This window comes from Prionailurus bengalensis, chromosome E1 (assembly GCF_016509475.1).
Source record: "Prionailurus bengalensis isolate Pbe53 chromosome E1, Fcat_Pben_1.1_paternal_pri, whole genome shotgun sequence".
NCBI lineage: Eukaryota > Metazoa > Chordata > Mammalia > Carnivora > Felidae > Prionailurus > Prionailurus bengalensis.
In genome coordinates this window covers 45,712,306-45,733,156 of record NC_057347.1, presented here as the reverse complement: position 1 = coordinate 45,733,156, position 20,851 = coordinate 45,712,306, and the positions used below count along the sequence as shown (strand labels likewise).

Below are 20,851 nucleotides of genomic sequence, written 5' to 3'. Positions count from 1 at the left end.
ATTTTCCCCATGTGAAGCCTCCCACCTGTGTCATATCTTCTCAAGTCTGTTACCCTGGTTTTATACTGAGTAGATGCCCCTGATTAAATACCTGAACCATACCTGACTTCAAGGATCACGACCTGTCCCTAGAGCTCAGGGCCTCAGGCAGCCCTGTCATATACAAGCTGCATTACTACTTTCCTTTTTTTTCTTTCAAGAGCAGAGGGACACTTGAACACAAGATAGGGAACAATAAACACAAATGAATGCTCTTTGGGATAGTTCGATGAATTTGGTATAAAAAAAAAGAAAACAAAACTACCACCTGATTTTCTGAAAATTCTTTTAATTCAGAGGTAAAGTAGAATATATCCAGGTTACCAGTTCAAACACTTTATCTGCATTGTTAAGGATTGATGTATACCTCATAGAAGATTTTTACAACCATGATATTTTATTTATTATTGACATTAACTTATAGAGTAAAACTGCTTTTCCATTTTGAAATTCCATTTCTATAAATTTACCCAAAGGAACACTTTGCAAATGAGCAAAAGTAAGTAATGTTGATTGCAACATCCAGGATATATTGTGAAGTGAAAAACAAAAACAAAAACAAAAATAGTTTATAAGGCTGAAATGTAGAGGGCAATCACATTTCAGTTTTAAAAAAATGTTCATTCATATTTAGTGGGGGGGGGGGGCAACATTTATTGAGCACTTACTATTGCCAGGCACTGTCTTAAGTGCTTAACATATATTAACTTACTTAATTCTCAAAATAGCCCTAAGAGATAGATACTATTATCCATATTTTATACATGAAGAAACAGGTACAAAGAGGTGAAGTTCTTGTCCAAGGTTGCTGGCAAATGGAAGAGTTAAAATTTATTCCCCAGCAGATCAGTTCCAATGAGTTGAATAATAAAGAGTAGATTGTTAATGTTGGTTGTATCTTACAAGTAAGGGGGTAGGGAAGTCCCCCATTTGAGGTTCACTTACTCATTCAAAAAAACCCAATGTTACCTTTTTGGCATAGTCAAAAGAAAGATAAAAAGAGGAAAAAGTAGAAACTACTATCCTGTTCAGTGTCCAGGGGTAGCACCAGGAGAGAAAGCCATTTCAGTCAAGACTAATACAGCATCTATCATAACATTCTCTCTTGTCAGACCTACTGGCTCATTTATTTCCTCCTCAGAACATCTCTAGAGGAGTCCAGGGGACTTGTAAAAGTCTACAAGTTGCGATTTCTTCCAGTGTGAAGTCATACTCACTGTTGTACTGTAAGTTTCAGAGAATAAAAAAAAGACAAAAAAATAACTCAGTAACTCATGGTTTTTCTATTGTTGGCTGGAGGCAAAGCCTTCATGGTTCCTATTTGATTCAGCTGGGGCCTCTGGCAGAGTGAAGGCAGCTACAAAGCACATGAACACTTCTTTTAAGAGTCAAGGCTATGGACAGAACTGGTCACCAATACTCCCATCCCACTAAAAGGTCACTTGAAAGTGAGCCCAAGCCAGCTGCAAGGTATTGAATGATTTTGTGTTGCTAAGACAATGACCAAAGACAAGGTAAAGGCAAGCCAGGACCAGACCTCATTCTTGACTTTAAGGTATGCCTGACTCCTGGCTTCTCACATGTGGTCTCCCTAGTTGGACAATAATGTGACGAGTTTTCTTTTGAAAAAATGTTTCCCCTGGTAAAATATATGATTATAGAAAATAAAACTCAGTGATAACATCACCATTCAGAGATAACCAGTTTTGAGATTTTGATACACTTCCTTCTGTTTTTTTTTTTTAAGTTCATACATAGATATGACTAGATTTTAAAATTTGGACCATACTATACAGTTTTTCACATCTTTGTTTTCCACTTAACATTATATTGTAAACATTTTCTGAACTAAAATATTCTTTGAAAAATAAGTTTTAGTAGAAGAATAACTCCTACCCTCTCTAATTAACTATTCAGCTAAATAGTTATTTAACTACTTAACCTATGTAGCTAAAGCGCTCTAGCAGACTTAGAAGCAGAACAGGTCCAAATAAGGTTTCATTTCTGCCTCTTCCATATTAACCTCAGGAAAGACTGTGGGGCACCACCAGGGGTCAGTGCAGAGCCATCTAGTATGCCTTGCTGGAAGAAAATTGGTTACACGAAAATTATTAACAAATCCTACCTATTAGACTAGAGGAATGTTCACATGAGTAGCCAAGTTCCCTTCCAGAGATGGCTTTCCTGGTGCAGATGTCTCATATCAGAAATTATCACATTCCTCCAAATTATAATTATATTCAAAGTTTACAAAACAGAGCTATTTTACAAACCAAGGTCTATCAATAGAAAATGTAGTATTAGACCTATTCTCACCTGCTTGGTATGAGACCATTTGTTCATAAAATACTTGGCCTCATTATTTTATAGGTTTTCTGTGAAAATCAAATAAATAACATATGAAAGAATCATCTTATAAATTACAAAGCAGCACTTCAACTTTAAGTTGCACTATTTTAATGATGTGTTCATCAGATATTTGGATGAGTTATCTCCTATACAAACAAAATTCCAGGTAGTATCATGATTATGAAATGAGGTATAAGAGCATATGCTTTGGCATTTTCATGGTTTATTCATTGGTTTTCCTCCCCCTTGCCTTTGCTCTCCAACTGCTGAAGTCATGATGGAATTAGGAATCTTTTCCTAGAAGGAGGAAGTTATTATTTATAGCCAAATTGGTTTTTCTTCTTTTCCTCATTTACCTGAGGCTCCTTCAGGAAAATTACTGAGTTCAGAACTGGCTTAAAAAACTTGAGTAGGTGAATAATAGGGATCAAAAAGCTACTCCAGGCCTGACATGCTTGACGGGCTCCAGCACAGGTGATTGGCACTCTTGGTCTCTCTAAACCCAAAAGTGACTCTGAAGAGCATAATGTACAAAGGGTCCTATTCCCCAGCTGTCAGGCTCTGACTCAGTCCTTCACCCTTCCTTCTATTCTCATTTCCTCTCCAGTTCCCAGTGCCCCATCATTTAGCAGCAGGGATGAAAAGGAGACAGGGTGGGTGTTCTGGGGATCAAGCAAGTTTCAAAACCAGCATGGCATAGCCTTTCCTGAGAGCAGTCCAATCTGCTCACAGGTCCACTCTGACCAATCTCAGAACACATGGAAGGCTGGGCAAAGCAGGGCCTGGGAGTCCCTTATTATTGGCACTTGGGTTTCCTACTGGGTTAGAACCTTAAGCTCTCTGGCAGAAGCAGAGCACAGAGGCCACCTGAAGAGAACAAGGATGCAGGCACAGCAGCTCACACTGCCCTAGGATAGCTCCAGCAGACAGAAGTCCTGTGTCTGACCTCTGAGGTCTTATGCCTTAGGGCAGGATCTAACTCAGGGCACCAAATAAATAGCCTGTACTCCTGGTAAGTACAGGTCTTGGTACACAGGTGTTTGACAAATACTATTTGCATGATCAGTGACAGGTTTAGGCCATTAAACCAGCATTAGAGCACAGAGTAGTACCCAAAGAGAGCTACATTTCTTTGGTCAATTAAAAAAAAAAAAAAGTTCTGGAGTAGTGGAACTAAACCCATAGATGTCAAAGGAAGTCAACAGGGTTCCAACAGCTGGACAAAAACCCAGGAAACAGAAGACCCACACAATAGCAGTGCAGCAACCCACATCAATCACCTTATTATTATTATTTTTTTTTTCAATCACCTTATTTAAGAGTAGCTTCCGAGGTGCCTGGGTGGCTCAGTTGATTATCTGGCTCTTGATTTCGGCTCAGGTCATTTGTGGGACTGAGCCCTGTGTCAGGCTTCATGCTGAGCGTGGAGCCTGCTTGAGATTCTCTCTCCCTCTGCCCCTCTACCTTGCTCAGGCATTCTCTCTCTCTCTCTTAAAAAAAAAAAAAAAAGTAGTTTATAGTACATGGGTCCTCAGGGCACCTATCCTTCCCTGAGATCAGAGTCTGATTAGCTGGCTGTTTCCACCCTGCATCCAGGAGGGCTATGAGACATCAGCAGAACTGACAAAGAGGCCCCACAGAGATGTAGTGATTCCCTTGGCCTCAAAGGGCTGCAGGTCTTGGTTTTGTGTCTCCTAAGCTGCTAGGTCTCCAATCTGCTTCAGTCTCAGAGTACGCTGCGAAAGCCTGTGCTCCAGAAAGGGCTGCCAGTTGCCTAGGAAGGACCTCATGGGCACATACAGCCTGGTTACTCAATGTTGTCATAGACCTGGATCACATCCTCGTGGTTGCCAAGAGCCTGGATGAGAAGGGCAGCCTGCTCCAGGTCGGGGTCAGCAAGCCGCACCTTTGTGTTGGGGATGAATTCTAGCGAACAGGACACAGAACACAAGCCCAGCGAGTCCAGCTTCTTCCTCACTTGATGCAGTGAAGAGGCATCACAAATAAACTAGGGACAAAGGAAAGTCTGGTGAGGAGTCAGGAGGTAACAGGGTAAGGCCAGTCAGAACTCTGCAAAACCTGAATGCAATTACTATTATGAATCACCAGATTTAAGTTCTTTACGAGCAGAGATATAGTTTTCAGAGTTCTGAATCCTTCTCAAAGTCCTCAGTAAGCCCTTTCCAGTATTCACATAATAAATGTTTGTGCAATGTGTGAACTCTTTATGTCACCTGTACCCCAGGGCACAAAAGAAGAAACCGAGAGAGGCATGCCTTAACGCATCTATTAGGATCCTCTCAGAAGTCCACCAAACACTAAGTCTTCATACTCACTTTAAAAATGTTCTTTTCCTCTTCGTCTTCAGTTTCCTTGACATCTTCAGCTCCTGCTTCAATTGCCATCTCCAGGGCACGCTCTAGGTTCACGGCTTTCTTCTCTCGGTCCTCCACTCCAACCACGATCACCCCCTTTTTGTCAAAGGAGTGGCGAGCTCCATCAGCCATCATTCCCCTAAAAGGAAAGGAAATGCGCCAGACCAAATGCCTTTAGACTCAGCCTCCACATAGCACTGCATTCTAATACTCTTATTTCCCACCCAGCCTTCGGAGTATAGACATACATACTTCTGAAGGAGAAGATGCAGCTATGACCTGGCAAGGGAATAATCCAAACATATCTCCGTCCCCTACTTTCTGCCCTGATTGGAGTTTAGTGGATGCAAAAACTTTGCTCATCTTTTAAGATTCCAGTCTCGGTAGTACATTTTAAGACCTGGACATTATATGGCTACACATGAGGAAAATAGGCCAAAGAGCCCCTTCTACATCTAACGAACAAGTCTTCTGGATCCTGCCTAGTACAGAACGAGACAAGGGAGAAGAAATGATCCCACTTGGATTCTGCTAAGGATGAAGTGTGCTTAAAACTTGAAACACCGCCAAGAACAACAGTATTTTCCTTGCAAAGAATTGGAACTTTATGGCTTCATAGCCTTCCACTTTCCCTACACATATACCTACCCGTTCTTGTTCAGGATATGTCTGATGTCTGAATAGCACTTGGAGCCACTGTTGGATAATGCCTCAATGAGCAGGGAAGAGCCACCAGGGCCTCGGCCCTCATACAGCAAATAAACATCCTTGGTTTTCTGCAATAAACAACATGAGCACATTTTCCTGTTTCCCAGTTCCCTCCTGCATCCCAGCCCAGAACACAGATAACAACTCCATGGGAGGGGCTCTCTGGAGTAGAGCTTAGACTCTCAAGTCTTTATTGTTGTCCCCCACTGCTGAGCGGTGGCCCTTGGGACCAACTTTTGAGGTAACTGAAAGTATAACCCCTTACTGGGAAGGGAGTCTGTTTCTCTGGTCCCTGAACAATCAGTCAGCCATCTCCCAGTTTCATTTCCTCCCTTTCCCAGCTGAATCTCACATCTAACACACACACACACACACCCCACCCAACTCCCAAGACTCCTCCTCCTATGCCCACCCTGCATGAAACCCATCGGTGAAGTCTCCCCTGGGGTGCTGAGTACTGCTTCAGGAAATAGCACACTTGGGCCCTATCATAAGAACCACTGAAAATAGCAGGGCCACAAAATTCAAACAATTCATCAGAAGTCTAATGACCAATCAATCTCATCTGGACCTTCCATGCCACCTCCATTTATCCCTTGCCTGCACAACTTTCACGACTCTCTCCAAGCACCCTGCCCTGCTGCCTTTCCAGGAACTCCCAAATGACAATTTCTTCCTTCCACAGCCCACATGAAGGCAGTATTTATAAATGGTTAAAGAACAGGCTCTAGAGTCTGTCTGGTTTCAAGTCTGTCATTTTCTCTGTGACTTGGTCACCTAATCTTTCTGTTTCCCGGTTTCCACTTAAGGTTGTTTTGCGGATTCAGTGAGATAACGCATACAAAGTTCTTATCAAAGTGTTTGGCCTAGAGTAAGCACTCAATAATTATTGGCTATTAAGATGATTATCATTCCTCAAATCCTTCCTACTTGTCCCAGAGGAAGAGGTGTCCTCTCACCTGGGCTCAAAGACAATTCACATAACTGGGCTCTACATCCTTGCCCCTCCCACCATCACTATTGCCCCTGTCTCTCTTTCTACTGGCTCTTCTCCTTTAGGGCATAAATATCTGAAAAACAAACCTTTTCTCAATCTAATATTCCCCACACTGTGTCCCTTCTTTCTCTCTCATCTCCTCACATACTTGGCTAAGCAGTCCTAGGTCCCTAGGCCATATGCTTCTGTACATTGTCTATTCATCCTGTTCCTGATTATGCTCCCACAACCAATGTCCAAGGACACAGAGCCACCAGAAGGCTCTGTATTGAGGGTATCGACCACAATGCTACTCTTCTCTCTGATAATTTCAGAGTGTTTAGTGGCCTTCCAGACATGGGCCCCGGAGGGGCTGTGATCAATAAGAAAATGTCAAAGTGAGGACACACCCCCATTTTCAGTGATGCCTCAATCGTTGACTTGGGCATGTGCTTGCTGCGACACACCTCTAAGATGTTGGCCAGACTGCTGTTGAGTTCAGGGTTGGGGCCTCCTTCTGAGATAGAGAGAAAAGAGTGAGTGAAAACACTGCATTACAGCCAGGGGGAAAGAAGGGATTTCTGCCACTCTACCCACCTCCAGCCAGAAGAGCAGCAGGTCGCCACTTAGCTCTCAGTTCATTTAGAAATTAATTCAGCGTTTGAATACAGAGAAGTATTTTGGAAAAGAAGGTTCTAATTCACTCTTTAAGGGCGGATATCTTCCTGCTAGGTTTCAGTGAACACCACTTTGAATCGGGTAAGAAATGAAAATGGTACCAACATTTCCTGGACTTATTAATACCCCTTGCTCTGACACCACTATTTTGTAATTATTGAAACATTCACATGACAGCATGTAATCATGCTGTCTCTAAGAGTAGGGGCTATATCTCATTGTCTTGTATTACCAGTGCACATAACAAACATTCAATACTGTTATCTAACTCAGTATCAAGATTTTAGAAGAAAAGGAAGCAAAGAGAAATATCAGGCATGAGTTCTAGGGGTAAACTTATATTTACTGAGTGCCTATTATGCACCAGAAATGACCTCAAGGTAGGCACTATCCCTGTTTTAGATTAGAAAACTGAAACTCGGGCGCCTGGGTGGCGCAGTCGGTTAAGCGTCCGACTTCAGCCAGGTCACGATCTCGCGGTCCGTGAGTTCGAGCCCCGCGTCGGGCTCTGGGCTGATGGCTCAGAGCCTGGAGCCTGTTTCAGATGCTGTGTCTCCCTCTCTCTCTGCCCCTCCCCCGTTCATGCTCTGTTTCTCTCTGTCCCAAAAATAAATAAAAAACGTTGAAAAAAAAAGTTTTAAAAAAAGAAAACTGAAACTCAGGGAACCTGGGTGGCTCAGTTGGTTAAGTGTCCGACTCCAGATCAGGTCATGATCTCATCATTTATGAGTTCGAGCCCTGCGTCAGGCTCTGTGCTGACAGCTCAGAGCCTGGAGCCTGCTTCACATTCGGTGTCTCCTTCTCTCTGTCCCTCCTCTGCTTTCACTCTCTCTCTCTCTCTCAAAAATAAATAAACATTTAAAAAAATAAAGAAAGAAAACTGAAACTCATCAAGGTTAAGCCATTTGCTCAAAGTCATACAGATAGTAAGTGACAGAAACCAAGTCTTCTTGACTCTGAAGTCCATAATTTTTATAGGACTTGTTCTCCACTCCTACAGGTATCTGACACTAAATACAAAAACAAAAACAAAAACAAAAAAGCCTTTCTACAGTGGCTACACAGTTGAAAAAACCATGCTTGCAAACTTACCTTCCAAGAAAATGTGTCTTAGGAAACCCTAACAAAGCAAACTGAGTCTGGGCAACTAACAGCTTTACTCAACGCCCCTGCCACACAACCTATGTGCTACCAGAGGGGACTAGAGGGTTTGATTTGTCTCTACTGAAAAGACACACGAGTGACCTTACCCTTAGGGTCTGTTTCTAAGAAGTACCCAGCTACACTCTAGAATGAAGTCACTTTCACCATTATCATCCTAAGAGCAACTCTGTGACAAGCAGGCATACGCTCAGCATCTGGAAAGGTGAGTGGAGACCTACAGTGTAGGGAGGGGTTTTGAACGTTTATAAAGTGGGCAACGGTGAGTATTAGGAAAAGAAAAGAATATGAAGGACCAAGGATCGGGGTTGGCTCTGGTTTAGCTCTGAGAGGCAAGCGAGGCTTTGGGCGCGGAGAGGACAGCAGCGGACGACCGTCAGGTTCTTACCTTTAACCGCCAGGCGGATGCTCAAACAGAGCTTGGAGAAGATGCGACTCCTTTCGGCGTCCTTGGGACCCTTGATATGCCGGACTTTGGACCACTTGTTGTGCCCTGCGGGGACCGCCGCGCTGAGGTGCAGCGTCCTGCCCGGAGCGGGGTTGCAGCCCGTGGGCTCAGGCTGGGAGGCCGCGAGGGTGGACGGAAGAGCCGCCCGGACACCGGGGCCTTGCGCCCACAAGCACCGGGCAGGAACTCTGCTTAGGCTGACAGCGGCCCAAGACGCCATCGGGTCCGACCCTGGGCCAAGGTCAGCAAGAGCAGCCAAAGAGCAGCGACCACGGTCAGCCCGTGGTGTCCGCCAGAGAAACAAGCAGGTCCCGAGCCTGCGGCTACCTCCGCCCTTCACCGGAGACCCAAGTGCTCAGGCCAGGCCGGGGAAGTAGTGACACGAAGCACCCTGCACCATCCCCGCGGAAGCCGGGAGTGGGTGCCCTCCATAAAGTAACACACTTCCTTTCCGCGGTCCGTTCCGGAAACGTGCCCCCATCGCCCACAAAATCCGTTCCGCCTCGCGGTACTCGCTTGTTTGTCGTACCTGTGCAGAGCTGGGGCGAAGCGGGGCGACCTTTTTTTTTTTTTTTAAGCTGTAACTAATAGTTCACTTAGGAATTTATTATTGTTATCTAAGCTTCTTTGCGATGGGCTCGGCACTCTCCTCGTACTTTGCCATATTAGAAACATCAGATTACTCCTAGTACTTCTCCCAGTTCCTTTGTTCAACACAAACCTGTCTTTGCTGGTCTTTGTTCCACTTGACTTCACCTGGCTAACTTTTGTTTTCCTTCAAGATTCAGCTCAGGCATCATTTTCCACCAAATGGAAACATCTCCAGATTCTCCAGTCGGGTTCAGATGCCCTACTTTGTGCTCACATAACTCTTTGTACACGTCTGTACCTTAGCACATAACTTTTTAATATAAACATGTTTATGGCTCTGCCACAGTATTAAATTCTTTGAGAGCAGGTTGGTACCCTTGTGTCTGGCACAGTTCTTCGGGTTTTTTGTTTTGTTTTGTTTTAAACAGCTTTATTGACATGATTTACATGTCATACAAGTCACCAATTTAAAGTGTATAATGGCTTTTAGTATATGTATTCACAGATTTGTGTTGCCATCATAACAATCAATTTTACATTTTAGTCACCCCAGAAAGAAACCTTTTACCCATTAGTCATTGCCCATTTCCCCCCAATTCCCTCAGTCCTAGGAAACCACCAATTTACTTCTGCCTCTATGGGTTTGCCTATTCTGAACATCTCATGTGAACAGAATCATACAATATGTGGTCCTCTGTGACTGCCTTCTTTCACTTAGCATATAGTGTTTCTAGGCTTCATCCATGTAGCATATGTCAGTATTTCATTCCTTTTAATTGCCAAAAAATATTCCATTGTATGGATATACCAATTTTATTTACCCATTCATCAGTTGATGGACATTTGGGTTGTTTCCACCTTTTGACTATATGAATAATAGTCATGAACATTTATGTTCAAGTTTTTGTACAGACATGTTTTTGTTTCTCTTGGGTATACAACAAGGAGTGGAACTGGTGGGTTGTATAGTAACTCCATTCAACCTTTTGAGGAACTGCCACAGTTTTCCAAAACAGTTGCATTATTTTACATTCCCACCAGCAACGTATGAGGTTTCCACTTTTCTGTACATCCTTGCCAACACATCTCTTTTTGACTATAGCTGTTGACATCCTAGTGGGTATGAAGTGGTTTCTTTTTTTTTTTTTATGTTTATTCATTTTGAGACAGAGAGACATAGCATGAGGGGGGGGAAGGGCTGAGAGAGAGGCAGACAACAGCATCTGACGCAGGCTCCAGGCTCTGAGCTGTCAGCAGAGAGCCTGATGCGGGGCTCGAACTCACGTGCTCTGAGATCATGACCTGAGCTGAAGTAGGATGCTTAACCCACTGAGCCACCCAGGTGCCCCATGAAGTGGTTTCTCATTGTGGTTTTGATTTGTATTTCCCTAATGACGAATGATGTCAAACATCTTTTCATGTGCTTATTAAAATACTATTCATAGATAGTATTACTTTTTGTAATTTAAAAATATAGTATAATATAAATGTTACTTTGAATAGCAAAAAGCAAATTAAGAGAATTTATAATTGCAAATAAGCATAAAGGCCAAAGTGAAGTTTGAGGTTGCCCTTGTCCAATCAGCCTAAGTCTACCAAGGCAAATCTGTAGTTCAACAAAGTCAGACTATAGACTCACTGCAACAAGGAAAACTGCGCACTATAGGGATGGTGGGGTGTCTCACCAAACAAAGGAAAAGATTTGTATATGTACTAATATAGTATAATATAGTATATGTACTAATATAGTATATGTACTAATATACATATAGTATGGACAAAGGTGGAGGTTAGGCGAAATTTCAATGAAATAGAGTTTGATAGGCTCAAAGGAACACAGAGCTGTATGAAAAGTGGGTGAACATCAGTTCTGGACTGCAAAGCAGACAGAGTTTAGTTTCTGTGGAAACTACAAAGCTAAGTGGGGAATGCTATATTCAAAAACCCCTGCTCTGAGGTTCTATACCTGGCTGGAAATCAAGGCTGCTTCTCTGCCAGTGATTTGGATTCTCCAAGCAAGACTGTAGGTCTTCATTCTCACAGATATCATTTCAAACAGCAAACTTGCTGACAGTCTATGATTTTAGAGAACAAAGTTTTTCAGTGAATTAAAAAAAGAAAAGAAAGTAGTCACTGTTATGACACAGCTATGCTTGGGAGAAGTATTGTTTCTTGTTAACTTTGCAGCTGCTTTTATCTGTGTCTCTATCTGTGATGAACAGCAGGGCGGAGTTTTACTTTCTCAGTCTGAGCTAATACTTAACTGTTCTCAAGATAAATTCACAGATGACTGAACCATTCTAGAGCCTGGTTTTCAGGATCATTGAAGTCATGGTATGACAGAGATACAACTATTTATCTGCCACTTTTATTTCCTCTTCCGAGGCATACAGGAAGATGATCCTTCTTGACCTTCCTTGGAATCATGTGACTAAATCTGGCAGATATGGGCAGAAGTGAGTAAGCCACTTCCAGACCCTATCTTGAAAAACGTATCTCTCCCTCCCACACATTCTGGATGATCTAGCTGACCAACCTCCAAAGAACTTCATGTAAGCAAAAAGTAAAATTTTGTTGTGTTCAGTCTGAGGCTTGGGGGTTTGTTCCTGCAGCTTAGCCCAGGCTATCAAGGTGAATAATGCCAGTGTTGACTCTCCCAGTTCTCCCCTTAAAAAACAAAGAGCAGGAATCTCATATTTCCCATAAAATACATGTTGTCAGACCATACAGCACAATTCTAACAGAGCCAGAAGGTGCTTATTTTGCCACACAGTTTAAACTCTTAGAGTGCACACTTCTTTCCCAGACTCACTGCCATCCCCAGATCAACGCTTCCAACACAATGGCAACTACTTGCCAAATACTGCCTCATGGCATCAATCACAATTTGCCCTTCTTCTCTTCCCTTGAAATGGTTAAACATAAGCACAGAATGAAAATAAAAATAAAAATAAATGGAGGGAGTGTTCGTCTAGGACCTGGAGCATTTGAATAGCAGTGGGGATAGGCACTCCTCCCTCCTACCAAATTGGGGCGTAGGCTGAGCAAACTGGCCTGGTCGCGGAAACCCTAGTTAGCCATCAGAACCTGGTGTCCAAACCCCGAGGGTCTGGGAGTTATCATTTGTCATCTTTCACAGCCAATAGTTCACTGAATCTTATTACCCCATCTCTTAAGTCTCTTCAGTTATGCCCTGTCCTCTCCTTCCTGCTGTTCCTGCTTTAGTTCAGGCTTTTACTTTTTCTCATCTTGATTATTATAATAGGTGAACTGACTCCATTTCACCTCCTACTCAGGCATTTTTTTCATGGCCTCCTAAAGTGCAATTCTGAGCATGACTTCCCTCTATGTAAATTTTCCAAAGTCTCATATAGGAGTTAAGGCCTGAACTTTCTGCAAAGCACAAAAGATTCTGCTTCATCTGGCTCCTGCTTACCTCTCTAGCCTCATTTCCTGCCATTCCCCATACAAAACCCCGTATCAACTTCTTTTTCTCTGAATATGGCCATATTATTTCTTGCCTCTAGAGTTGTATGTGGATATTCTCTCTGCCTTAAATGTCTTTCCCTATTCCCGGAGAGCTCCTACTCAGCCTTCAAAACCCAGTTCAAACATCCTTCATCTTGTGAAGTTTTCCCTGACCTCCTCTGGCTCCTACTCAGATCACCCAGGTGATCACCTTCTCTGGGCGATCACCTCCTCCTCAGGAGGCAGCCTGTAAGCCTAAACATACCCATTATTGCATAACACTGCCAGTAACTGTTTATGTGGATGTCTCCTCTGGGAGACTGCAAGTAATTTGAAGGCCATGGCCCCTGGCATAGGGTAGATGCTCTGTGTTTGGTTAAAGGTGATGAGTCAGGCTGTCAGATAGTGTGATGGGCCGGGGCAGACTCTAACCCCCCAGCCAGAGTCTCTGGAATGTGCCCACAGTGGCAGAATGGGAAGAACTGAATTCATTACAAGAAGAAATTCAGTCTATACATGTTCAAGTTTTATTACAAAGTATGATGGGCAGAAAATACGGTACTTCTTATACAGGAGGCTGAAACAGAATGAAAGGGTGAAAATTAGGTTTAATATACTCAGGAAGCAAGAAATAAAGTCATAGATGTAACACTCCACTTTCAGGTGTCTTTGAAGTAGCCTTCAATGGAGATTTACCATTGTGGTTTCACAGCACAGTGTTAACATTTTATTACAAGCCCTGTGTACAATCAATCCTGTGATAATAATATTTTAAAAAGAAAAATGGTGATAGTACAGTTCTGCAAGGGGGCAGCTTCCTCTCCACCTGACCATGGGATGTCACAAAACCTATAGTATAGAGGAAAAGCTTAAATATATAACAAGAAATTAAGTTCAGACATACTAGGCTAAAGGGGGCAGAAACTGATTGGCTAGAGCTTAACATTTCAGAGAATAAGAAATCTCCATTTTCTACATAGAGGTTTGTACAATCATGCTACAAGTTCACACTCGGGGCGGGGGGGGGGGGGTAGTCACTGACAGGGTCATAATATACACAGAAACCCAAGCAAGTGATTCATTCTCAACTCAAGCAAGTCAAAGCTTTAGGTCACCAAGTTTTGTCACACACTGTATTACCACAGCCAACCCCAGGTGAGAACATTTCTCTTAAACAGCAGACACCACAAGTCCATATTCACTGGGTTGTCCTCAAGGTGGGTCCTTGTGAGTTTTCCAGCTGTTACACAGACTGCCAACATCTTTCTTCTTGAGTTCATACTTTCACTAGCTTAGCTGTTTCTGGTTTGATACACCAGTCTAAGCCTCTCTGGGAAGGCACCTGCATGTTTCCATACTTAAAAAAAATAATATCCACAAAGTAGCCTGAGAGGACCGGGCCCATACTGTGCAGCCACACCTTTGACTTTGAGTGCCAGCGGCAATGACAATGGTGGGAGAAAAGGGTGCAGGTGGGAGAGGTGGGCAAGGCTCTGCAACATGAGACACTCTGGACAGCTGGCCCAGCCAGTACAGAGAGCCTTGTCCAGGGTTCACAGTGACTACTCAGCTTAGCTCTCCTCCCTGGGAAATCACAACCTAAGTGCCAGGCATGACCCTCCTTCCTCATCCTGGAGTGCAGAGAGTAAAGGGAAGTGTCTGCTTTGAGAGAGGCGTCTACTTGAATGGTCTCCCTTACTCCAAGCCAGGAGGCAAAGGAGCTGCCATATTCTCAAACTGGGGAAGGTGGCAGGACCACACGGAGCTGCCCCTCCCATGTGTGGTAAACCCTGCAGCTCCCACTGTTCTTACAGCCTCAGAATTCGAGGCCCAGGCTGCAGCAGGGAGAAAGTTCCATGGTGGCAAGGCCAGAGGAAGAGAAAAGAAAAAGGAGGGGGAGAAAAGTAGGCATGACTGGTTATAACCTCTGCTTCCTCTGCTCTGTACAAATCTACAACCAAGAAAAGCCATGGTTTGGAATGGTCACGGGACTCCCAACACCTACAGATTTCTGCCACCAAACATCACCTATGGCTGCACTACTGCAGGAAGAGGCTCCTGTCCCCAGTTACCCAGGTCATACCCGATGAATGGCCCAGAAAGGCTGACACAAGCCGAGGGCGCAGTCTCATTCCATGGCCACCTCAGACCTTTCCTGCCCTTTGATATTTTCTCCCTAGATCTAAAGAAACACTTACCATTGACTTTCTCCCAAATCCTAAATCTCCTCTGAAAATTTCAGCCAAAACTATCATCAAAACCTCGTAGGAGTCTCAATTTTTTCTGTTTCTTTCCAAATCTTAACCAGTTCTTTGAGAGCTGATCCTCGTTCTGTTAAGAAATTCTCACCCAGTTATCAAGTATCTCCCCTCTTCAAGTCCTCAACTTGCTGTCTCATTCCTCCCTGGAAGGAGAGAGTTCCAACTCTTCTGGGTGTAAACACTCAAGTCCTTGAAGGACTTGTACCCATTCACCAACTCTATGATGTGGTACCTTAGGCCGAATTTACTCAGCACCTCTCCCTCTCCTCAGACAAGGAAAACAGAAGCAGCCTCGGCCCAGGGTGCAGGAGCACATCAAAGGGCCACCACCAGGAGAGCAGAGCCCAGACACGCCGCTGCTGCCTGGCCTTCCCAGGGAAGTCCTGGCCGCTGCTCCTCTCACACCAGAGGACAACAGATGCAGAGCCTCCCACCCATTCCCTCCTGGTGTCAATTTGAAAATCTAAACCAATTAAATAGACTACAACAGATCTCCATTTCCTGGAGCATGCCTGACTAAGAGGCTTTCTAAATCTTGAGACTACAGAAAGCCCCCCCTCAGCCAAGGGGCCATCTGGCCTCTGGTAAAAACGGAGGGCAAGAGAGCTGATCAAAATACCAGCATCTCAGCAACTGTGACTGTGTGTGTGTGTTTGCTCAGGGAGACTGGGGAGTCTCACCTGGGCCCCAGGTGGGATGTCAGGAGGAGGACTGCATTGCAGGGCCTAGGGAGGGGTGAGAGGGCAGGGAGTCCACAGGGCAAGGGAAAACCACCACCAAAAGTTGTTGGTTTCCAGAGTAAATAACAAAATTATGCAAACATATTCTAATTACTATTGGCTAATATCTTTCCCTTGTTTTTGAGTTCCGGTCGACAAATCGTCTCACCATTCAGACCACGTTTAAGTGCAGATCAGGAATCTTAACTTAGAACTCAGTGCCCCAGCAGGCCCAGCCCCTCCTTATCACCTCTGACCTCCACTTCAGGCCCTTTTCCATGGTAAGGACATGATGGCCTCCTAAAGCAAGCAACCATCAAGTCAGACTTGCTACCCTTAAGAAGGACCCTGGAACCAGCAAATACAATTGCAAACAGAGGAGGGTTCTGACCAAGAACTGCTCGCTTCACGCTGCCAAATGACACAGAGCAAATCTGGTAGCAACTGCAGAAAAGTCAACTTCAAATGGATGGCAAGCTAACGAGCCCCAAATCCAGAATAATAAAGTGAAAAAGGAGGGGAAATACACTAAGAAAAGAGCCCCCTTTTTTGAACGAGCCCCCGTGTAGTAAAGCGAAGAGCCGTGACTTTAGGGATACAAATACATCTGCTCTGGAAAAGAAGTCTCGACCAAAAGAGTTTAAGGGCCCAGGAAAACAAAACTGTTTTGTTTCTCAAGCGCAGGTGAGAGCCCAAGCAGACAAAACCACCAGCCTTGAGGTCTGCGACTCTCCTACTGAACAGATGCGCAACTTAGAGGGGCTCAAAAACCTGTGGCAGAACACGACAGACCGAAGTCCCCTCGGGCTCTGAGCATGTCCCAAACTCCACCTGCCCAAAGACTCATCTTCCACTGGAATCACACACAAGCCCCCTCCATGGAGCTCACCCACATAACGGAAACAGACACTGCGGCCTGCAAGTCCAATACTGCTCAGAACCCGAATGGGGTGGGAAGGTAACAGGTGTGCACAAACTGGCTGGCCTGCAGCTATCTATTCACTTGACGGCCAGGGATTATCACAGCCTATTAGTCCACTCCTTCCAGGGGCTGACGGTCTCCCACACTGGACAGGAGACCTTGTTCAGGATCAGATGCACTGATGATGTGCCTCTCAAGCAGGACTCTCTCACCCCACGGCGCTCCAAGAGTGGCCAACCACCAGTCACAGCAAACTAACCCAACAGAGATCATAAAGATCAGCTTACAGATTGTGCTTGTCTATCATTCAAGCCATGGAAGAAAATGGTCTGAGACTCACATCTGGAGAGAAGAACAGACTAGGAAACTGTGTGCTGGAAATGCACTCTAAGCTCAGCTTTCCTGAAACCATTCCCTTCACGTCAGGCATGCTGTCTCTCTCAGCTCTAACACGTTCCCAGTAGGTCCCACCGGGGTTGGACAGAGGTACTTGAGGAAGTAACAGAAGGCTTCCCATGTCTGTTTTGGAGCCCAGAATGCCCTTGCGAAGAGGCAGGCTGAGGAAAGGTGAGAGAGCTGGCCGACTTCAGAGCACCGGGGCGGTTTGGGACTCCTGGTCAGGTATGCTGCACTCAGTGATTCAAGAAGGCAAACTGCTCATGGGGTCAAGGGCCCAGTGCCAGATCCAGGCACTGAGGGGAGAGAGGAAGTGCTAAGAGGGTGGACTAGGAAACAAAGGCAGAAACCAGGAAGAGTAAAATTCTTTTCATAAAAAAATTAGCCTGATAGGTAAAAAATATACAAAGTTGAAATTTGTTAAAGACATTGATAGTAAGAGGAAAAAACTCCAAATTGGTATTGTTCCCACTTAAGTGCTAACATGACATGGACACGGATTGCTGCCTTAGGCAGCAGACAGAGAAGAGACATCTGGGACAGATGAATACAAACACAGCCAGTGCCTGTAATGCTCATTAACACAACAGCTGACAAACAAATATAGAGAAAAGTTTAATGGAGGAACCAAAGGAGAAGAGGAAAGGAGAGAACATCTTAAAACTCAGCCCTGGGCTGAGGAGGCGCCGACAGCACTGAGTCTGGCACAGACAGCGATGGGATGACTGGCCAGGAACTCCTAGAGCAGCTTCTGGTAACAGTGGTGCAAAGCAATGAAAGACATACTGGCCACCAGAAACACGTTGCTTCTTACTTTGGGGACGGGGCAGAGGCAGGAAACACACAAGCCCCTGCCACGTGGGCAAGGCGCCGCCAGTGCTACACTCTGAGTATCTCCAGGCAGTTGTTGTAGCAGATGGCAATCCAGTCAGGCTGAGTCGATGCCCACTGCACGTTGTTGATCTCTCCTTCGGCTGTGTAGGCCAGGATAGGGTCCTCGATGGCCCGGGGCATTTGCTGGATGTCCCAGATGAGAGCCTGGTGATCATCCGCTAGTGACAGAGAAAGCCAGCAAGCAAGGTCACAAGTCAGGAGGATAATGATCCCAGCATCTGGGGTAGGTGGAGGTATCACAGTTCACAAAGCATTTGCTCACCAAGACCCCAGCAAGGGAGGTTTTATTTTAAGCCCCCTTTTTATAGATGAAGAAACTGAGATTCAGAAATGTTAAGGAACTCGCCCCAAACCACGGAGCTATGCAGCCAGGGAATGGCAAAGCCAGGACTCGGAGCAAGGCCTCTGATGTGTCCCAGGGCCCCATTCGCTGCAGCAGAGCTGAGATGGTAGAATGGGACTTAAATGGGCACCTCTCACCTGGGGCAACATCAAGAAAGGATGATGGGATAAAAAATGATCCCCAAACACGTCATTTTCAGCCACTTAAAGTATTTCAGCGATTAAAGATACCTCTCTAATGATTCCACTTAATGGGATTTTACCCCATTTTATGGACTTTTATAGTTCGATGAGGTGTTGTTATCAGATGAGATAAAGTGCTGAGTGGACGCATGTTATTAAAAACAATTTTCCCTAGGGGCGCCTGGGTGGCGCAGTCGGTTAGGCGTCCGACTTCAGCCAGGTCACGATCTCACGGTCCGTGAGTTCGAGCCCCGCGTCAGGCTCTGGGCTGATGGCTCAGAGCCTGGAGCCTGTTTCCGATTCTGTGTCTCCCTCTCTCTCTGCCCCTCCCCCGTTCATGCTCTGTCTCTCTGTCCCAAAAATAAATAAACGTTGAAAAACAAAACAAAACAAAACAATTTTCCCTAGAAAAGTGCCCTGGGAAATACCAGAAAGAAGGTAATAACCTTAACAAAAATAAATAAGCACATGAAAAATGACTGGAAGAAAATATATAAAAATGAGAACATATTATGAGGATGGCAAAGTAATGAATTAGGTTTACTTTTTTCTATTTGATAAGTGATCTGTAATGTGGTTATTTACTTTTATAATCAAAATAATAAGTTCTTAATTTCAGAGACGAAAAATAAAGAGGCAATGACCTTCAATACCATGGTGTCCCCTGATCCCATCAGCCCATCCTGATGTGAAAACCTGTCTCTGATACACAGTAGATCTGAATAAACTAAGCCCTAACAGGCCAGGTTCATGTGGGCAGCACTAGCCTTCTACCAAGGCCGTACAACCTGGGCCCTTCCCAGGGACAACCTCTGTCAGGAACCCTGGGGGTTTATTTGCAACATTCAGGACCTCTAAAGGACTAAGTTCCTTTTTCTCGGTGCTGCTCTCAACCAAGCGCATTCTTCAGCCACAGCTCCTTCACCTGAAGGGACTCAAAACAGGTGCAACATACATAGCAGCGAGCCAGACAAAGGCAGCTGCCAGGAGCAGAAGATGGGTTTCTACTGGGGGGCACTGGTACTGTTCTCCACAAACAATGGACAACATCTTTCTTTTCTCCTTGTCTCACCCTTCCCTATCCACACCCCTGGGGGAAAAAGAAGGCAACAATGAAGGAATCAGACCGCAACCCGAGGTGCACAGGCCATAGGCCCCCAACTGCTCCTCAATGACATACAGGCATGAGCAGAGGGCCAAAAACAGGAAAAGTTTCATGCCTTCCAAATTAATACTAAAATAGCAGAAAACCACCAAACGACATTGCTCCTTTGGCTCCATAATGAACAAGAAAATGAGGATGCTACTGATTAGCGAGGAGAGGGAAAAGTATGTTAGAAGGAAACCTGAGGCACTGAAAATGAAAAAGATAAGGAGAACACGACGGGGCGAGCGGAATCCTGTCTTTATAAAATAAAGGGACAGATATTCATACTAGGGGATGTGTGTATGCATGCACCCACATAAAAAGGTCTCAAAGAGACACGCTGTTGTTAGAGGTCACCTCTACAGAGAATGGGACTGAGGCGGAAATAGGGCAGGAAGGAGAAAAGATAACTTTCACCTTCCTATTTTATATACCTCGGTATTGTTTTAATTTTTAATAACAGACTCATATTATTTCCAGAATAAAAGCACACTGACTACCAGCATATTTTAAGGGGTACAGTTTTTGGTCTGGCAAATGGTGAGATAGGGACTACAAGTCACACACTACTGATCAGGCCATGCAGTGCCTTCAACACACCCAGAGCCCACTGCAAGTTCGTTCTGTGTCCCCAGGAAGTATCAGTGTGAGGCACAGCCTACACCTGATACATGATGTGAACGGTATACAGAAGAAGCTCCACTATCACGGAGATACAAGGTCATCTGGAAATCTGGAATGCTTCCATTTCACAAGTGGGGGGAAGCTCCAAATTGAGTTCCTTTGTTAAAGTTCTCAAACCATCCTTAGAAAATAGTTAAGGATTACACTTCTACGGAGATAAGAAGATCTCCTGACCTCTCCCTCCCCATTGCTCCTCCCCACCCCCCACCACCATGATTACCTGCAGTGCAGATGTGGCAGGATGAATGCGGGGCCCAAGCAATGCCATTGACACACGCTCGGTGGTTGTTTAACCTGGCAACAGGTGTGCAGGGAACTCGGACATCCAGAATCACTACCTGCAGAAATAACAAGTAAAAGGCCCCGGAACTTCAGGGTGTAACAGGAAAATAAGACACTACACAAGAAAAAAAAAAAATTCGAAAGCATAACTTGTCCATTTGTGGATTAAAGACCATTAGAGACAAGAGGGTCTTGGTCCCAAAAGCAGCGATAGGGTTGAGAAAGGAA

The 20,851-nt window shown here is 44.7% G+C and overlaps 2 protein-coding genes across 4 annotated transcripts in view; both read right to left on the bottom strand.

Annotated features, from left to right (window-relative positions):
• Positions 1–308: 308 nt before the first annotated feature.
• Positions 309–9,232, bottom strand: LOC122485760 (translational activator of cytochrome c oxidase 1). Of its 2 annotated transcripts, none has more exons than XM_043584944.1 (5): positions 8,675–9,232; positions 6,858–6,964; positions 5,412–5,539; positions 4,725–4,902; positions 309–4,396 (listed from the first exon to the last, which is right to left on the bottom strand). In XM_043584944.1, exons 1-5 carry the CDS (start codon positions 8,952–8,954, stop codon positions 4,196–4,198), a joined length of 894 nt encoding a protein of 297 aa, XP_043440879.1. In that variant the 5' UTR covers positions 8,955–9,232; the 3' UTR covers positions 309–4,195. The 2 variants fall into 2 exon arrangements, with proteins under 2 accessions (XP_043440879.1, XP_043440880.1); XM_043584945.1 differs by having other exon boundaries at positions 6,915–6,964; positions 8,675–9,200.
• Positions 9,233–13,297: 4,065 nt separating this feature from the next.
• Positions 13,298–20,851, bottom strand: part of DCAF7 (DDB1 and CUL4 associated factor 7) — a 31,147-nt gene continuing 23,593 nt past the window's right edge. The window contains exons 6-8 of one of the 2 annotated variants that reach the window (XR_006297942.1): positions 20,562–20,679; positions 17,906–18,143; positions 13,298–13,370 (exon numbers count right to left, since the gene is read on the bottom strand). Coding sequence is in view for 1 of the 2 variants with exons in the window: in XM_043584943.1 (XP_043440878.1) it covers positions 17,971–18,143; positions 20,562–20,679 (291 nt within the window). In the remaining variant the exon portion in view is untranslated. Of the gene's footprint in view, positions 18,144–20,561; positions 20,680–20,851 lie in introns of both variants that reach the window. The other variant, XM_043584943.1, reaches the window with a different exon arrangement.